This window comes from Meriones unguiculatus, chromosome X (assembly GCF_030254825.1).
Source record: "Meriones unguiculatus strain TT.TT164.6M chromosome X, Bangor_MerUng_6.1, whole genome shotgun sequence".
NCBI classification, from domain to species: domain Eukaryota; kingdom Metazoa; phylum Chordata; class Mammalia; order Rodentia; family Muridae; genus Meriones; species Meriones unguiculatus.
This window is the reverse complement of record NC_083369.1, coordinates 33,167,559-33,185,245: the sequence shown is the minus strand read 5'-3', so window position 1 is coordinate 33,185,245 and position 17,687 is coordinate 33,167,559. Positions and strand designations below refer to the sequence as shown.

The window sequence follows — 17,687 nt, the reverse complement described above, 5'->3', positions numbered from 1 at the left end:
GTTTTCTTCTTCTTCTGATGTCCATCCCCTTTGCCTTTTGGGATGGGGATTGAGCGTTTTAGTCAGGGTCCTCTCTCTTGATTAGTTTCTTTAGATGTACAGATTTTAGTGGGTTTATCCTATATTGTATGTCTATATGAGTGAGTATATACCGTGCGTGTCTTTTTGCTTCTGGGACAACTCACTCAGGATGATCCTTTCCAGGTCACACCATTTACCTACAAATTTCATGATTTTCTTATTTTTCATTGCTGAGTAGTACTCCATTGTATAGATGTACCACAATTTCTGCATCCATTCTTCAGCTGAGGGGCATCTGGGCTGTTTCCAGCTTCTGGTTATTACAAATAAAGCTGCTACAAACATGGTTGAGCAAATGTCCTTTTTGTGTACTTGAGCCTCTTTTGGATATATGCCTAGGAGTGCTATGGCTGGATCTTGAGAAAGTGCCAGATTGATTTTCAGAGTGGTTGTACAAGTTTACTTTCCCACCAGTAGTGGAGAAGGGTTCCCCTTTCTCCACAACCTCTTCAGCATGTGTTGTCACTAGAGTTATTCATCTTAGCCATTCTGATGGGCGTAAGGTGAAATCTCAGGGTTGTTTTGATTTGCATTTCCCTAATGGCTAATGAGGTTGAGCACTTCTTTAAGTGCTTCTCTGCCATTCAATATTCCTCTACAGAGAGTTCTCTGTTTAGCTCTGTTCCCCATTTTTTAAGTGGATTACTTGGTTTGCTGCTTTTCAGCTTCTTTAGTTCTTTATATATGCTGGATATGAGTCCTCTGTCAGATAAAGGGTTAGTGAAGATTCTTTCCCTATCTGTAGGCAGTCGCTTTGTTTTGATGATGGTGTCCTTTGCTTTACAGAAGCTTTTCAGTTTCATGAGGTCCCATTTATTGATTGTTGCTCTTAGAGCCTGTGCTGTTGGTGTTCTGTTCAGGAAGTTTTCTCCTGTACCAATGAGTTCTAGGGTATTCCCCACTTTTTTTTTTTCTAGCGGATTTAATGTGATCCACTTGGACTTCAGTTTTGTGCAGGGTGATACGTATGGATCTATTTGCATTTTTCTACATGTAGACATCCAGTTAGACCAGCACCATTTGTTGAAGATTCTGTCTTGTTTCCATTGTATGCTTTTGGCGTCTTTGTCAAAGATCAGGTGTCCGTAAGTGTGTGGGTTTATTTCTGGGTCCTCTGTTCGGTTCCATTGATCCACCATTCTGTTTCTATGCCAGTACCATGCAGTTTTTAAAACTGTTGCTCTATAGTACAACTTAAAATCAGGGATGGAGATACCTCCAGAAGATCTTTTATTCTAGAGGATTGTTTTAGCAATTCTGGGACTCTTCCCTTTCCACCAAACCTCCCATGCTTCCTCTAGAACAAGTAGTCATTTTAAGTTGAGATCTCTCTGTCTCTGTCTCTGTCTCGATGTGTGTGTCTCTGTCTGTCTGTCTGTCTCTCTCTCTGTCTCAGACACACACAAACACACATATGTATATCATAAAACTGAGGGTTACTTGTATATCTATAATTTCAGAACTGGCTAATTGGTATTGGATAACCAAATGGGGGTTCATCCTTGGGAAATACTATTTTTCCTGTTCTTATTAGTTAGTTGTCTGTAGTCCTTTATTCATGGATGGGACCCCAATTGATTTCTGCCTTCCTTGTTAGCATGCCTATTGGTACTGCTATTGTTCAGGTCTTATTTAGGCAGCCATATTATTGAGGCATCATGCATCATCTTCTCTGTCATTTGTAGGAAATGCAGTCTCACTAGAGATTTCCTGGTCTTCTGGCTCTTAAAATCTTTCCATGTCCTCTTCCTGTTCCTGGATGTTTCCTGAACCTTGGGTGTAGAAGCTGTGCTGTATTTATATTAATTATGGTTCCTCACCCCATGATATGTTATTCTCTGCATTTTTACCAATTGTAGTTTTCTATAATGATCTATGCCTGTTTGCAAAAAGAAGTTTCTTTGATGAGGGTGGACATCTACACTTACATGTGGAAAGAGGAATAGATATTTAGAATGCAGTAAAGAATTATACTGGCTTAATAAAGTGACAGCAGTAGGTTCTTCTCTAAGATCCATGACTTCACTATTCCTGAGTAGTTAGCTAGATTTCTAGTACCAGGCATTATTTTCATCCTGTTGAGTAGACTTTAACTCCAACCAAAAGGTAATGTTGGTTAACACCAAGATAAGAGCACCACTGTTGCTCGCTTTAGTTTATCAAGCCATGCTAGTCATTCTTGTGTTTCATAGGTTTTGCAGCTGGATAAGACTGGAGAGTTGCTTACTTCTCTCGGAAGCTCGCATAGCACCTTCCAGTATCCAAAAAGTTAGTCCTAGGGAGGTTTTCAGGTCAGATCCTGCTTAGCAACTCCAGGTTCTATATTCAAAGTGCATGGTGACTTCAGCAACAGAAAAGTTGCTCTAGGAAGCAATTAAGGGCAGTAGAAACAGTGTGTATTGTTTTATAAGTCTTTTGAACTCCTTTGAGCAACAATTCACAAGGGAGTTTCTCATGCTTGGTATGCGGAGTTTTGTTAGTCTATAGCTCTTGTGGGAATATTGTCTGCTCAAAGAGGATAATTTCATTTTATATATATATATATAATGCTCATATATATATATGTGTGTGTGTGTAATTTATACATATTGTATGTATATATATTGTATGTAATTTAGATTAATTAATTTGATTTCTCATGGCTTTTCAGACCTCTTTAGTGTTATTTATTCTCCTTCCTTCCTCTCCTGTATTGAACTCCTCCTTCTTCTACTGCAATTAACAACCTCTTCATTTTACCAATTTACCCCTTCCACATCACTTTTATCATTTTATATTCCTCTCTAGTTGTACATTGGTTTTCATTTTTAATTGAATTTCTTACATACTTTGGATATTATCTCCACCTTGGATTTGCAAACATTTTCTCCCATTTCATAAGCTCTCACTCCGCTTTATTTATTTTGCTATGCTGAAGCTTTAGTTTAATATCATCCATTAGTCTGTTTTTGCTTTGGATACCTGTGCTTTTAAGGTCATGCAAAGAAAAATGTTGCCCAAACCAATGTCACAGACAACATCATGTCCTCTAGCTTTTAGTAATCTTACCATTTTGAGTCTTTTACTTGTATCTTTAACTTATTCTGACTTGACTTTTGTGTATGGCAGAAATATCAATTTTTATTCTGCATATTGATATACAGTTTTCCCTGAGGCATGTGTTGGAAGAAAAATGTCCTTTCTTTATTTTTTCTAAAAACCTTTGCCAACAATTGACAATAAGTTTATGGGTCATTTTAGGGTTTTCTGTTTCATTGGTTTATATATTATTTTAATGCCGGTACCATAATGTTTTGCTTATAATCACTTCATGTTTTCATATCAAGGAGTATGGTGTTCTGGCTTGGTTTTTTGGTGCAAGATTATTTTGGGTCCCCTACAAGTTTTATAGCAGTTTATTCTATGTCTGTGAGGATGACCGTGGAATTTTCATGGGGACTGTGTTGAATCTGTAAGCTTGCTTTGCATATTATGGATTTTTTATATTACAATTTATTGTGTTTTTCTTTCTTTCATCACCATTTAATACGTTTCACTATGTAGATCTTTTACACTTTGATTGTATTTATACTTAAGTACTAAACTTTAAAATTACTTTTACAAGTAGGAATATTTTCTTAATTTTTGATGCATCATTATTAGCATATAGAAACAAAATTGATTCTTAGATTTTGACTTATACCCCACAACTTTACATAACTCACCATTTTATATGTTTTTTTTTCTAGTCTGTGAAAAATGGATAGAGTAAGATCAGATCATCCTAAAACAGACAATTTTTTTATTTTTATTTTCTATTACAATGGTTCTTAGTTCTTTCTCTTGCCCAATTTCTCTGTTAGGATTTCCAGTACTATGCTGAAAAAGGGTGATATTTGGCATCCCATTTTGTCCTTGATCTTAGAGGAAAATCTTTCAGCTCTTTGCTGTTGAGAACTGTGTTATCTATGGATTTATCATAAATGGCTTTTATTGTGTTTAAGTACATTCCCTTTGTATATAACCTATTGAGATCTATCTAGAAGGAATGATGAATTTTGTCAAATGCTTTTTCTGCATCTATTGAGATAGTCCTATTAATTATACTTGATTTTGTTAATATTATGTACCACGTTTATTGATTTGCATATTTTGAACTACTTTGAATCCCAGTGACAAATTCCAGTTAATCATGGTCATCATATTTGGTTTTCTGCATTTGTTGAGGATTTTTGCATCTATGTGCATGGATATTAGCCTATAAGTCAATTTGTTTCCTAATAGTCTATTACTTTAGCATCAAGGAAATTCAGGCCTTGTAAAATGAATTTGACAGTATTGTTCATTCTTCTATGATTCTTTAGATAATTTTAAGAATTTGTGCTTCTGAGGCACAAACTCTGTACCTTATGTAGTCAAGGTAACAAATCTATCACTGAACTACAGCTATATTCCTTCTTTCTTCTTTAAATGTTTGGTAGAATTAAACAGTGAAGCTATCTGTGCCTGGGATTTTGTTTGGTTTGGTTTTTTGTTTCTTTTTTCTCTACTAATTTATTTATTTATTCACTTTACATCCTGATTGCAGGCCTCCTCCTCTCCTCCCAGGCCCCTGTTACACAGCCACCTCCAGTCTCACCTCCCTTTCTCCTCATAAAAGGCGGAGGTCCTTTATGGATACCAGCCCACCTTGACACATTAAATCACTGCAGGACTAGGAGTATCCTCTACTGAGGCCAGACAAGGCAGCCCAGTTAGGGGAAAGTGATCCAAAGGCAGGCATCAGAGTCAGAGAGGAGCCCTACTCCAGTTGTTAGGGGATCCACATGAAGAACAAACTGCACATCTGTAACATGTGTGCAGGGGGCCTAGGACTAGTCCATGCATGCTCTTTTGTTGGTGGTTTAGTCTCTGTGAGCCCCCATGGACCCAGGTTAGTTGACTCGACTTTTTGTGGAGTCCTTGACTCCATCTCACCCCCAACTTCCTCAATCATTCCCCCAACTCTTCCATAGGACTCCCCAAGCTCTAATGTTTGGCTGTGAGTCTCTGCATCTGTTTCCATCAGCTGCTGGGTGAAGATTCTTAGGGGAGTTATGCTAGGCTCCTGTCTACAAGCATAGCAGAGTAACATTAATAGTGTCACAGATAGGTCTCAAGTAGGGCCAGTCTTTGGTTGGCCATTTCCTTAATCGTTGATCCATATTTTTCCCTATACATCTTATAGGCAGGACAAATTTTGGGCCTAAGGTTTTGTGGATGGGTTGTTGTCCCCTTCCTTCCAATGGAAGTCCTGCCTGGCTACAAAGCCTAGGATTTTCTTTGGTGAATGACTTATTATTTATTCAGTCTCATTATTTGTCATTGTTCTGCTCTGATTTTCTTCTTATTCATTATTTAGTCTTAGTAGGCTGAATTTAATTTGGAGTTTATTCAACTTTTTTAAATCGGGGGTGAAAGTACTGAAAAATTCACTGTCTGACAAAGACCCACTTTCCCCTTCATGCATAACTATCGTTGTGCTGTGTCTTCCTATGTCAAATATAAGAGTGAGAAAATTCTGAAGGCTCTTATATTGGAAGTAATATTATTCATCATGGCTGCACCCTTAGAACATAATCATTTCTCAAAGGCTCTCTGGTAATGCCATCACAATGAGCATTAGAATTTCAGTATATGAGTGGTACATTACACAAACATTCAATTTATTGCAAATGAAGAATCTGATTGGAGCAATAGAGTATTTTAGACACAATAAAAATCAAACACAAATACCTAAAAATTAGTCTCTGAAAGCTTTAAGCCAAGTTACCTTTCTTGGAAATTTGAATGCCTGCTAGAGTTTTAAATCCGTCTTTAAATTTGATCTTTAAAAATCAGTATCAGCAAATAGGCCTGTAATGACTGTACTATGCCAGATCATGGCGCTAAAACAAATTACTCAAAAATTTAGGACCTAAAATACATAAAGTTACAAACTGGGTAAAACTTACAAATCCCTATAGTCTTATCACTGGGTGTAATTTATAAATCCCCATAGTCTTATCACTTAAGAGAAGTTCAAGGTCATCCTCAGCTATACAAATTTGAGGACAGCCAGGGCTACATGAAACCCTGCTTAACCAAAACAAAACAAAAGCCAGAAATGTATTCTATTATACTCAGTGGAAGCCAACATTCTGGAATCAAATTTTGAGTAGAGCCATGAATTTCTGAAGGTCCTACTGAAGAATTCGTTGTCTTTTCCTAGCCTTTGGTAGTTAATAGAAATCCTTGGTGTTCTTGGACTTGCAACCTATCATTCCTGTTTCTATCTCAGCCGCCATAGGGTGCTTTCCTGTGTGTCTACTTGTTTTGTATCTTCCCAACCTATTCCATCTGTATGTGTTTGTATCTAAATCTTTTTTTATAATAATACCAGTAGAGCACCAAGCAAAGCTCCTTGTATGTTCCTTTCTGTACTCTGAATATGTTTCTTTGGGCAGAGATAATATTTTTCTTATCTATGGACATATGACATCTCAAAAACAATTTATGTGCTTCTAAAACCCAAATTGGAAGTGGTGGAGGATTGATAGTCTCATTCTGAAGATGTAAAAATGCTGCTACTGGTCTAAAGAAAGCTGGTAATCCAAAAAGGCAAATTCTGTTAGGTTTCTAGGCCTCCAAATGATTATCTGTGGCTCAGTGTGTCTCCTGCTTCAGTTTCTCAGCCTACCTGAGGTCATCCTCTCCCTCTAACTAAAGAAGGAGGCACACCTTCTGGAATTTTGGAGGCAACCCCACCCTCTGGAACAAAAGAGGCGTAACTTCCTCTAACAGGCCCACGCTACCATATTGGCAAGAACAACCATTTTGAGCCCCTCAACAGTATTGTTAACCTCCAAGTCATCAATGGAACTTATTACTCTACTTTCGTGAAGGAATAATACATGTTCACAGCTGAATAGCTTTCTTCATCACCGTCTTGCTGTAGAGTCTCAAAAGTCTAAGAACCTCCTTTTGTTGAGTCTTGTACCTAAGGTTTTCAGGCCATGGCGGCAGTATTCTGCTGAGATAGCTTATTTGAACTTCATACTGAATCTATTTAGAAGAAGTTTGTCTATCCTTGCTACAGGCATGCACTGCAGAGTGCACAACTTTGTGCTTGACATATGGATAGGTTGAGAAAGGATATGTTGTGAAGTTTCCAAATTTTCATGTTCTGGGAACTTTTTATTTCATAGATCATTTGTGAGCTGAATAGTAACCCTACCCCAAATTCGTGTGTCAAAGCTTTAGCCCCCAATGTGACTATGCTTAGAAATAAGACTTGAAAGATGTGATTAAGATCAAATGGATCCATAATGGCAAAGACCAATATAGTAGGGCTAATAGCCTCATGAGAAACAAACAAGAAAGTGGTCTTTCCTTCTTCATATGTTAACTAAGAGCCACGTGAGCAGATAATGAGAACATGACCATATTTAAGCCAGGAAAAAGGCCCTTGGGAACTACATTGGTTGACAGTTTCCTCTTGAACGTCCCCATCTCCAAACAATGAGAAAATAAATTTTTGTTGTTTAAGCCATCCGGTCTTGTGTACTTTGCTATGGAAAGCCAACTGAACTAAAAACTATTCCAACAGCTGGGTAAGGGGAGGTTCATGCCTTTAATTTCAGCACTCAAGAGGTAGTGACAGGCAAATCTCTGAGTTTGAGGACACCAGCCTGGTTTACAGAGAGAGAGAGAGAGAGAGAGAGAGAGAGAGAGAGAGAGAGAGAGATCCAGAACAACCAGGGCTACACAGAGAAACCCTGTCTCAAAAAACAAAAACCAAACTAACCAACCAACCAATCAACCAAACATAAAACCCAAACCAACCAAACAATAAAATAGTTCCCATGGCAATTTATCTGTTTCTTGTTACATTTTCTATAAGCAACAGAAAGAAACCAGACTGCACCTTCATACTTTGCTTGGAAGTTTTGTCAGCTAAAGGTTCATATTTATCATCTGAACACTCTACTGTTCATTCAACAGCATAGTGAAATGGTTCTCATCCACTCTAAAAAGTGTCATCTTTCTGTCAGTTTTTTTATACTGTTTCTTGTTTCTATCAGAGACTGTACCAGAAGTAGTTTGTAATTCTAACAACATTCTACTAGAGGCAATGTAGTCTTAAATATCATATGTATCAAAGAATACAGTGTTTACCTAATGTACAACTGTAAGACAAGTTCCATATTTTTAGTATTTGATACATAAACATCTACATCCCAATTCCAAAATCTATATTCATTTCCCAAGATTACTGTAACAAACAAAAACTGAGTGGACTGAAAGGAAGAGCAGTGATTTATTCTCTCTTATTTATTTTTTAATTTCTTATTTATTTCAATTCATCTCTCCTATTTCTACAAGGTAGAGATTTTGATTTGAGTTCATGATAAGGTCAGAGTCTCTCTGAAGGCTCTAGAAAGAGTTCTTTCTTTGCTTCTTCCTACAGTCTGGTGATTACATACAAACCTTGATATTTCTTAGCTTACAGGTGCATTATTGAGTCTATCCCTGCTGCCACGTAATGTTCTCTCCTGGTGTCTGTGTACTCTATATTATCACAAGATGTTCTATTCTCTGATTACACGTTTTTCCATATTTTCTTATAAAGACAACAATCCTTGAACTAAGTCCCTCTTGATTACATTGGTTAAGATAGTGTTTCCCAATAAAGTCACATTCTCAGGTACCAAAGGTTAGAGACTTAAACATGTTTGGGAGGGCATACAATTCAAATGATCACATGTACTAATCCAGGATTGGATGCCTCAGACTTTCCTAACAGAATAAAATGAATATGAAGAAAAAAAATTCAATTTCCTTAACAACTGAACACACACAATAGCCATTAAATATTTATTCCTTCATAGTTAATTAATAATCCAAATACCCAGGTAGAGTTCTTCATTTCTTCTACTTGGTCCTATAGAGCTTTGCACATTCTTTTTTCTATTTTTATTTTTTTATATTAATTACAGTTTATTCACTTTGTATCCGAGCTGTAGCCCCCTCCCTCAGTCCCTCCCAACCCCACCCTCCCTCCCTCATCTCCTCCCATGCCCCTCTCCAAGTCTGTTAAGGGGGATCCTCTTCCCCCTATATCCTACCCTAGTCTATCAGGTCTCATCAGGACTGGCTGCATTGTCTTCCTCTGGGCCTGATAAGGCTGCTCTCCCATCAGGGGGAGGTGATCAAAGAGCCAGCCACTGAGTTCATGTCAGAGTCAGTCCCTGTTCCCCTTACTAATGAACCAACTTGGAGACTGAGCTGCCATGGACTACATCTGTGCAGGAGTTCTAGGTTATCTCCATGCATGGTCCTTGGTTGGAGTATCAGTCTCAGAAATGATCCCTGAGCCCAGCTTTCTTGGTTCTGTTGCTATACTTGTGGAGCTCTTCTCCCTTCCGGGTCTTTCTATCTCCCTCTTCTTTCATAAGATTCCGTGCACTCTGCCTGAAGTTTGGCTATGAGTCTCAGCATGTGCTTTGATACCGTATTAGGTAGGAGTCTTTCAGAGGCCCTCTGTGGTAGGCTCCTGTCCTGTTCTCTGTTTTCTCCCTCTTCCGATGTCCAACCTGTTTGCCTTTCTGAGTGAGGACTGATCATCTTACCGAGGGTCCTCCTTCTTGCTTAGGTTCTTTAGGTGTACAGATTTTAGTATGTCTATCCTATATTATATGTCTAATATCCACTTATCCACTTATAAGTGAGTATATACCATGTGTGTCTTTCTTCTTCTGGGATACCTCACTCAGGATGATCTTTTCTAGATCCCACCATTTGCCCACAAATTAAAAAAAAAAAAACAAAAAACTTTTTTCCCACCATAAAATGACTATATTTGAGAATGTTCCCTCCAGCAAATTGAATTCCTTGGTATCTGTGACTTATCTCTGTCACTTCACTGCTTACTATGTTACATGACATATAGTTATCGGTTCCGTGGAATTTGGAGGGAAGAGAAAAAAATGGAAAGATGTTTTAGTTATAGCGAGAAGCCTTGGGAATAGAAAGGAACTGTGAGCTCAGAGTTCCAATATCAAGACTCTCTGCCTTCTATTCTGATGTACCTAGGCTTGGAGCTTTTCAGGGTGTCAGTATACAATAAAATTTCAATCACAAGGAAATTCCAAATTGTTAGTTCATCAGAGTAGCCTTTTCTACTTAAAAAAAAAAAAAAAAAAAAAAAAAAAAAAAAAACCTTCTGATTCAGTCCAACAGTAGTTTACTACATAACCGGCATGCCCATGGGGAATAAAGATCAGAGAGTACTATGTGTAGACTATGTCTTGGATGGGTAATTCCAGGAAATGGATTAAGTTTGAACTTAAGTTTGACCCCTCATGAGCAACCGCTTTAATGGACTGCTGTCCACTTACATTTGGGAAAATGTATTGTTCTTTTAAAGTGTTACATGCCTTTGCACACACAATCCAGTATAATGACAACAAAAACCTGTGTGTGTCCATGTCTAAATACTTCTTTAAAGGCAGAGAAGAAACTGAAATATTCACAGGAACTAGAGAATGATGGGGAAAGCCTATGAAAATATACACAGAACAAAGTTGGGGCAGAGGATTCAGTGCCCATATATCCATACAATTCAAATCATTTCTGACTTGATGGCTGTGTCATGGCTGTGTCTTTCCTATAGACATAAAAGTCAGGCTGTCATACGTAAAACCTGCATTCACAGACATGATAACACAAATGACAAACTGATCAATATGACAGAAGACATTAAGCAGAGTGCCACCATAAGGGCAAGGACTGTATCTTTTAATGATTGATTATATCACAAATACCTTGAAAAGTACCAACCATACAATAGTGATTCAGTAAATATTTGTTCAGTAGCTTATTGAATGAATTACAATGATTAACCAAGAAACCGCTGTGGGCAGTCAAAGCATGGTTTTCCAAAGAGAGAAAGAGAGAGAGAGAGAGAGAGAGAGAGAGAGAGAGAGAGAGAGAAAGCTCTCAAGAAAAGGACTTAAAGCTCTTTCAAGTGTTGTCCAAGTAAAGTAGAGCTCTGTTCACTTGCCAGCATTGTTCCAAGGAAGAGCTAAACCCTTGCAGGCACTATTGCCTGTGAGTCCTGCCGCTTGCCTTCTTTTATTTGTCAGAGCATTTGGATACCTCCGAGTTTCCAAATCACTACTTCCTTTTGCTTCCTACTTAAAGAGAACCAACACAAGTCAAAACAAATTTTGGTTGGACTGAGCTAATACAGTAGTTCGGCAGGAATATAAAGAACTTCCTTCTGTCTTCAGCTCCTATTTGAGATTATTCCCATCTATTTCTTTTTCCTTTCTGAAGCCAGTCACAAAATAAAACTGAAAAAAAAAAAAAAAAAACAGAAAGTGAGGATTGTATGGAACTCTCAGTCCTCTCCTTCACATGCTTTGACACCTACATTGTGGGCGGGTTTTCTAGTTTTCCCTAATCCCTCTTTGATTAACCATCCATTCTTTCTTGTCTTTGATTTACTTTAGATACCTGCAGCTGAAAACAACCCTTTCCTTGTTGGCATGCACTGCTGGTATTCCAGCCATAGTCCTCGGACTCAGTTCTGCAACGTTTGTCGACGGAGCATTCCTGCCTTATCGCGTGATGCCATCATCTGTGAAGGTACCTTTCTACTTGCTTTAGAAATTAGCAGAGCTCCCTGGATAGAGCTAGGCATGAAGAATCCCTATGACTGACCCAATCTAAACATTAGTTTTTGTGCGAAGTTAATCCCAGTGGAGGGAAAGGAAAAAGAGAAACTAGCACGAAAGAGTGAATTAGAATGGAGAGTTGAATATAGGAAGATGGGACTAAATGGTCATAAGGACTGAGAAATCAGACATTACTTTTTTTTCCTACTATTAATTTTAATGTAAAATGGATAATAGTAAGCTTAGCTAGCAAAGAATCAAAAGGGACTGGCTCACATTAGAAGGAGGGCTTTGGAAATTGGTCAAAGCTATTTAGAAAGCACTTGAATTTTAACCTCCGGAGAAGTTTAGGCAAGGGCATTAGACTTTTCACTGTCACCAGATTCACACCTCATTTTTCTTCCTCTTTTTACAGTTTGCAATGTGAAATCTCACAAGTTTTGTGCCCTGAGAGCAAGTAAAGACTGCAAGTGGAATACTTTGTCCGTAACTGATGACCTCTTTCTACCTGCTGATGAAATAGTGAGTACCAGTCATATCCTTCCCCCGTGTTTTCAAGTCATGACACACAGGAACAGAAAGAATTCTTCCTGACACTAGAAGCAAAGTAGTCTCTTTGACAGAATCAGTGACCCAAGGAATGTCAATGAGTTAAACCCAAATTCCTACCTTTTGTCAGTCACTAGCATTGAGAGCAAGTCCATGGGACTTTTATGTAATTTCATGATTAGTATAATTATTCCAGCTCTTCCTTCTTTCATCACTAATTTCTGTCTCTTGCCTTTTTCCACTTCAGCAAACAATGCCTCATCAGTGGGTAGAAGGAAACATACCTGCCAACTCTCAGTGCGCAGTATGTCATGAGAGCTGTGGTAGTCATCAAAGACTTCAAGATTTCCGCTGTCTCTGGTGTGACTCTACGGTAAGACTCTTTTCATATCTTTGATATTTAAATTTATTTCTAGACAAGGGGTAGATTGGAGAGTGTCTGTAACTGTACAAGGATAAATAGATAAGTAGATATATATCTCAGAGACCCTTACACCAAAATGCATTATACAGATTCCGTAGTGGAGAGCTCAGTAACTTGGCCTTTCATATAGTCTTTGAGGGAAAGATTTAAGGTGCTCATAATCTGATGCTTCTAAATTGATAAAGCAATATTGAAAACGAGAAAAGTGTGAATTCTAAAATGGCAATATGAGCAATTAGAAATAAATTCGGGAGTCTATCCTTAAGAAAGATTTCCCACTCATTCATTATTTCTGTAAAAACTCACAGTCTTTATTAATGGTTAATAATAATATTAAATTATCATTGCCACTACAGATTGAATATCTTCTATTCATGATCTCAGTTCTTAGAACAACATTGAACTAAGCCTCCTTATCCTCATTTTATGGATGAGTAATGTAAGGCTCAGAAAGGTGAACCCAAGGTCATATAGCCAGCAAAAAATAATATTGATTAATATTTAATTCTGATAAGACCATGTTTCTACCTACAATAGTACCATATCTATTGAAACAATGGACCACAAATGAGGATAATTTTTGCTCTAGAAGATATTTGGCACTATCTGGAGCTGTTTTTCATGCCCAAAACAGAACTGGACAGGAAATGTACAACTGGTATCTAATAGATTATTCAAAACTTAAAATGCACAAGGTAGTTTCCTGTAACGAGGAACTATCTGGGCCAAAATATTTATTGATACCACAGAAATTAAGAGACTCTGATCTCAACTTTTTAAGCTGCTAGATGTTTCACTCAAACTGAGATTATTAAGGAAAGAAGCAACCAAAATGAGCTTCTTCACTAAAGTGTCTGTCCACTGACCTCTTTTAATTGCTTTTGAATGGTCATGCGAGGATCATGGCCCTAGAAACTGTAGCAGTTTAGGATGTGGTCAGAAACCTAGGAAGAATGAAAACTGTGGGTGAATCTGCTTTGACACTTCCCAACTATGTGACCTTGGGTAAGACCCCTTACCTTTGTGAGCTTTCACTTAAGCTCTTTTCTAATATGAGTGCAATGATGCTTTTCTTGCCACACGCAGTTGTTCTAAAAATTGAACATCTGGGTTAAGACTTTTGAAATGCAACTAAGTTTCCCATTCTGCAGGCTATTAAGACTGTGTCTAAAGGCTAGTGACACCTCAGTATCTGTAGATGGGAATCTGCAGAAAGATACCTTTCAAAGAGTCACAGTTCTGTGCTCTCAGGGATACTGCAGTTTACAGTAGAATGGGGTGGGGTGGAGTCAGGCCAGTTAAGGTTTATGTACATAGTACCAGAAAGGGAGATTTGAAACATTAAAGATCTAACTCTTGGGCTAGAAACAAAAACTAATCAATGTCCTTCTCTTCTCTCCCCCTCCTATTTCTTTTGTGCTCTTATCGTTTCAGGTGCACAGTTCATGCCAGAGGTGGTTTTCCAAGGAATGTTCCTTTGGGAGTCTTCGCTCAGCAATCGTTCCGCCGACTGCTTTGAGCGATCCGATGGGTGATGGTGAGTAGGTTGACTTTCTCTTTGGAAACTCACTGGGGAGGGAAGGAAGGTATGGGAGGGAGAGAAATTATTCTCCAAAACTAGTACGGTATATAGGAAAGAATGGAAATTTGATTGTGTGCATCCAAGAGCTGACTGTGATCTTTGAACTGTGTGGTGGTGAACATTATGTTTTGGGTTTATGTGTATAAGCATGTTCTCTGTAGACTGTCACTATTCTGACTGTACAAAATTAATTTCAGTTTTCTTAATGATTTTCAGATACTACTTAATCTGTGAAGTAAATTTTGCCCCCCCCCCCCCCAGTGGTTCAAAAACTATCAAAAGCCTAGGCTATATTACGTTTAAAATGCTAACTAACAACTGAATTGTCACCAACTCGAACACGACCATGTGTTATTGCTGCAGCACTCTTCACTGATACTGTCATTTCCGGGACAACAGTATTTATTGAAAGCTCTTTTTCGCAAGGTATTTGAAACATACAAAGAAAGATCTAAAGACAGACATTTGTAGAGCAAGTGATCATGATGGATCCATTGTCTTGGCAAAACACAACAATGCACAACTGAGTGGAGCACATCTTGAGTATCAAAGAGATAACAGAGACACTTGGATGTTAAACAAGTGTTCGAAATGTTGACAAAAATATGGGCGCAGGCAGACCTCGGGCTGTTGAATGAGCCATTCCATGAGGTTTCTGAAGGCAAGTGCAAACACATGTCTCATAGTACCATATAAAGACACAAAGTTAAATTCATTCAGAGGTGCATGAATATATTATTCTCAGATCTATTCAAATATTTATCTTCATAACACTACCCACTTGATAACTTGGTCAATAAGAGATGGTTGACTGGATAGGAGAATGAAGAGGCTTGGGGAAGGTGGAACTGATACGTTAGGAAATGTAACAAGCTGAGCAAATTCAGGCTGCTCATTAAGTCAGCCTACGTTTTTCTTGCATTGTTGCCATTAATTCACAAAGCCCTCCTCTACTGAAAATAGATTCTTTCCTCATACAATGTATCCTGATTGCAAGTATCCTTCCTCTACTCCTTTGAGCTTCTTCCCATCTCCTCTCCCATCTGGATCCATTGCATTTCTGTATCTCATTATAAAAGAACATGCTTCTAAGAGATAGCAATGAAATGTACCAAAATAAAATATAATAAGATAAAACAAAATCCATCACATCAAAGTTGGATAAGATAAAACCAACAGAAAGAAAAGAACTCCAGAAAAAGGCACAAGAATCAGATACCCATTCATTCACACACACAGGAGACCCATAAAAGCACTGAACTGAAAGCTATGATATACACACAGAGGACCTGATGCAGGCCCTTGAACATGCTGTACATTCTGCTTTGTACATTCTGCGTCCATCTCTGTGAACTCATCTAAACGTTGCTCACATTGATTTAGAGAGACATGTTTTGATACTCTCCATCCTCTCTGGCTCTTGCACTCTTTCTGTCTCCTCTTCTGAATGGTTTCTTGAACTCTGATGGGAGGGATTTGATGGAAACATTCCATTTAGTGCTGAGTGTCCCAAGGTCTCCCACGCTTTGCATAATACCTGGCTGTGGGTCTCTGTATTTGTTTCTGTCTGCTACAGGATGATGATGGTGGTGATGGTGATGATGATGATGGTGATGGAAGTTAGCCTACTTTTAAACCTTAGTCTTCTGTCTTCTGTTTCCTTCACCATTATCTGGAGATAGCATTCTACAAAGCATTTCAACTATATATTACTGGGGATGGTAGCTATTCTTTGTGTTCAAGTCAAATATGGTCTGTGGTTTCTCTACTTGCCTCATAATGTTGGCTTCTATGTAACAGCAATGTTGGTCCACTTGAGCATCACTCTGACCACCCTTCTTTCTACCATGCATTATTTAGCATGGACTTTTTCAAAAAAGGCTTTAAAGAACTCCCTTCTTGACTCTTCCTGAGCTTCTTAGCCTAGATTAATAAGCCCTTCAAGAATAGGTTTCCTTCTGAGACATTCCAGTTAAGGGAATCTTCTTCTGCATTTCTTATGCATAGAATCTTAATGATGGTACTAATGATAATCTTCTCCAAACTTCTCAGCCAGGCTACAACATCCTTTCTCCAGATGCCAACCGTGGCAGCTTTTGTCAGTGCTGTTGTGCATCCATTCTTGCATTCACTGAGTCAGTCAAGAGGCTCCAATGAATGACAAGGCCTCTAATTACCCACTTCTCTTATACTTTAGGGTCCAGCTCAAATCTAGTATTGTCTTCTATTTCTTTTATAATGGCCTCTTCTCACTTCCCCTAGTTAATTAAGTCCTCTGTAGTAATAATCACACAGTAGCTATTAAACAAAAACACACACTAGATTCATCTAGAAGGATTTATGAAAACACAGGTTTCTGGGCTCTATCCTCAGAGGTTTTAATTCAGTACATCTAGGTGAGGCCCAATAATTTGCATTTCTGAAAAGTTCTCCAATGCTATCTATGCTACTAGTCCCATGAACATGCTCCATCATTTACTGTGTGATCTTAGACAAGTTGCTTAACATGTTTCCACCTCATTTCTCAGTTATTTCACTATTACTGAAGTTTATTTAACAAAACATTTAATACAAAAACGTACAAGACTTGAGTTATATGTACTAGTAGAACAAGCCATAACAAGGCTTTTGACAATTCCTCATATGACTACCACTCTATCATTATTCTGCTGTCCACCAGTTACTATTTTTACACTCAATGATCACAGCATTCATAAAGACAGCAAGTTCTCAGAATATTTCCTGGACATGTCTGCTTACCATTTAGTGTCTATAAATTTCTTCAGACTTGAAGAGTGAGTCTAGCTCGTGGTGTCTCTTGTCATTTCTTTTCTACTGATAAGGGAATGATAAATACTCAGGCACATTATGAAGGTTAAATTTATTTAAACATTGTTAAAGATGACTTTACTAGTATAAGAAGGGTAGCAATAAACCCATCTTCTGCCAATTTAGCATCCTTCTGAAAAGTGAAGCCTGTGAACTGGAGTGAAATGACTGGTCCCTGAATTAGGATATGGTGACTGTATTGGTGCAGCTGGACAGAAGCATGGGCTGTTTCCCCTCACTTACTCTGTAACAATCACCCTGTTTCAGACAACCCTAGACTACCCTCTTCGGGTCTTAGCATATTTTCTTGTACCCCAAAATTTCTTCCTCCAGATATCTAAATAACTCAGTCAATCGTTTATTTGAGTATCATATTAAATGTCACCTTCCCAGAGAATTATTCTTGAACACATTGTTTAAAAGAGCAATTCTTACTCCCCTTCTATGCGTTTTTTCTCCATAACACATTACCTTTTATATTTACTTTGACTTTACTAAACAAGAATTGCATTTTGTTCATCAATATAAATAAGAATGGTCACAG

General features: G+C 38.0%; 1 protein-coding gene across 1 annotated transcript in view; it reads left to right on the top strand.

The window, feature by feature from the left end:
• Dgkk (diacylglycerol kinase kappa) overlaps positions 1-17,687 on the top strand; it is a 148,635-nt gene that overhangs the window by 68,515 nt on the left and 62,433 nt on the right. Inside the window, exons 5-8 of the mRNA XM_060374512.1 lie at positions 11,595-11,730; positions 12,175-12,281; positions 12,556-12,681; positions 14,167-14,269. Of these exons, the coding sequence (XP_060230495.1) occupies positions 11,595-11,730; positions 12,175-12,281; positions 12,556-12,681; positions 14,167-14,269 (472 nt within the window). The remainder of the gene's footprint in view (positions 1-11,594; positions 11,731-12,174; positions 12,282-12,555; positions 12,682-14,166; positions 14,270-17,687) is intronic.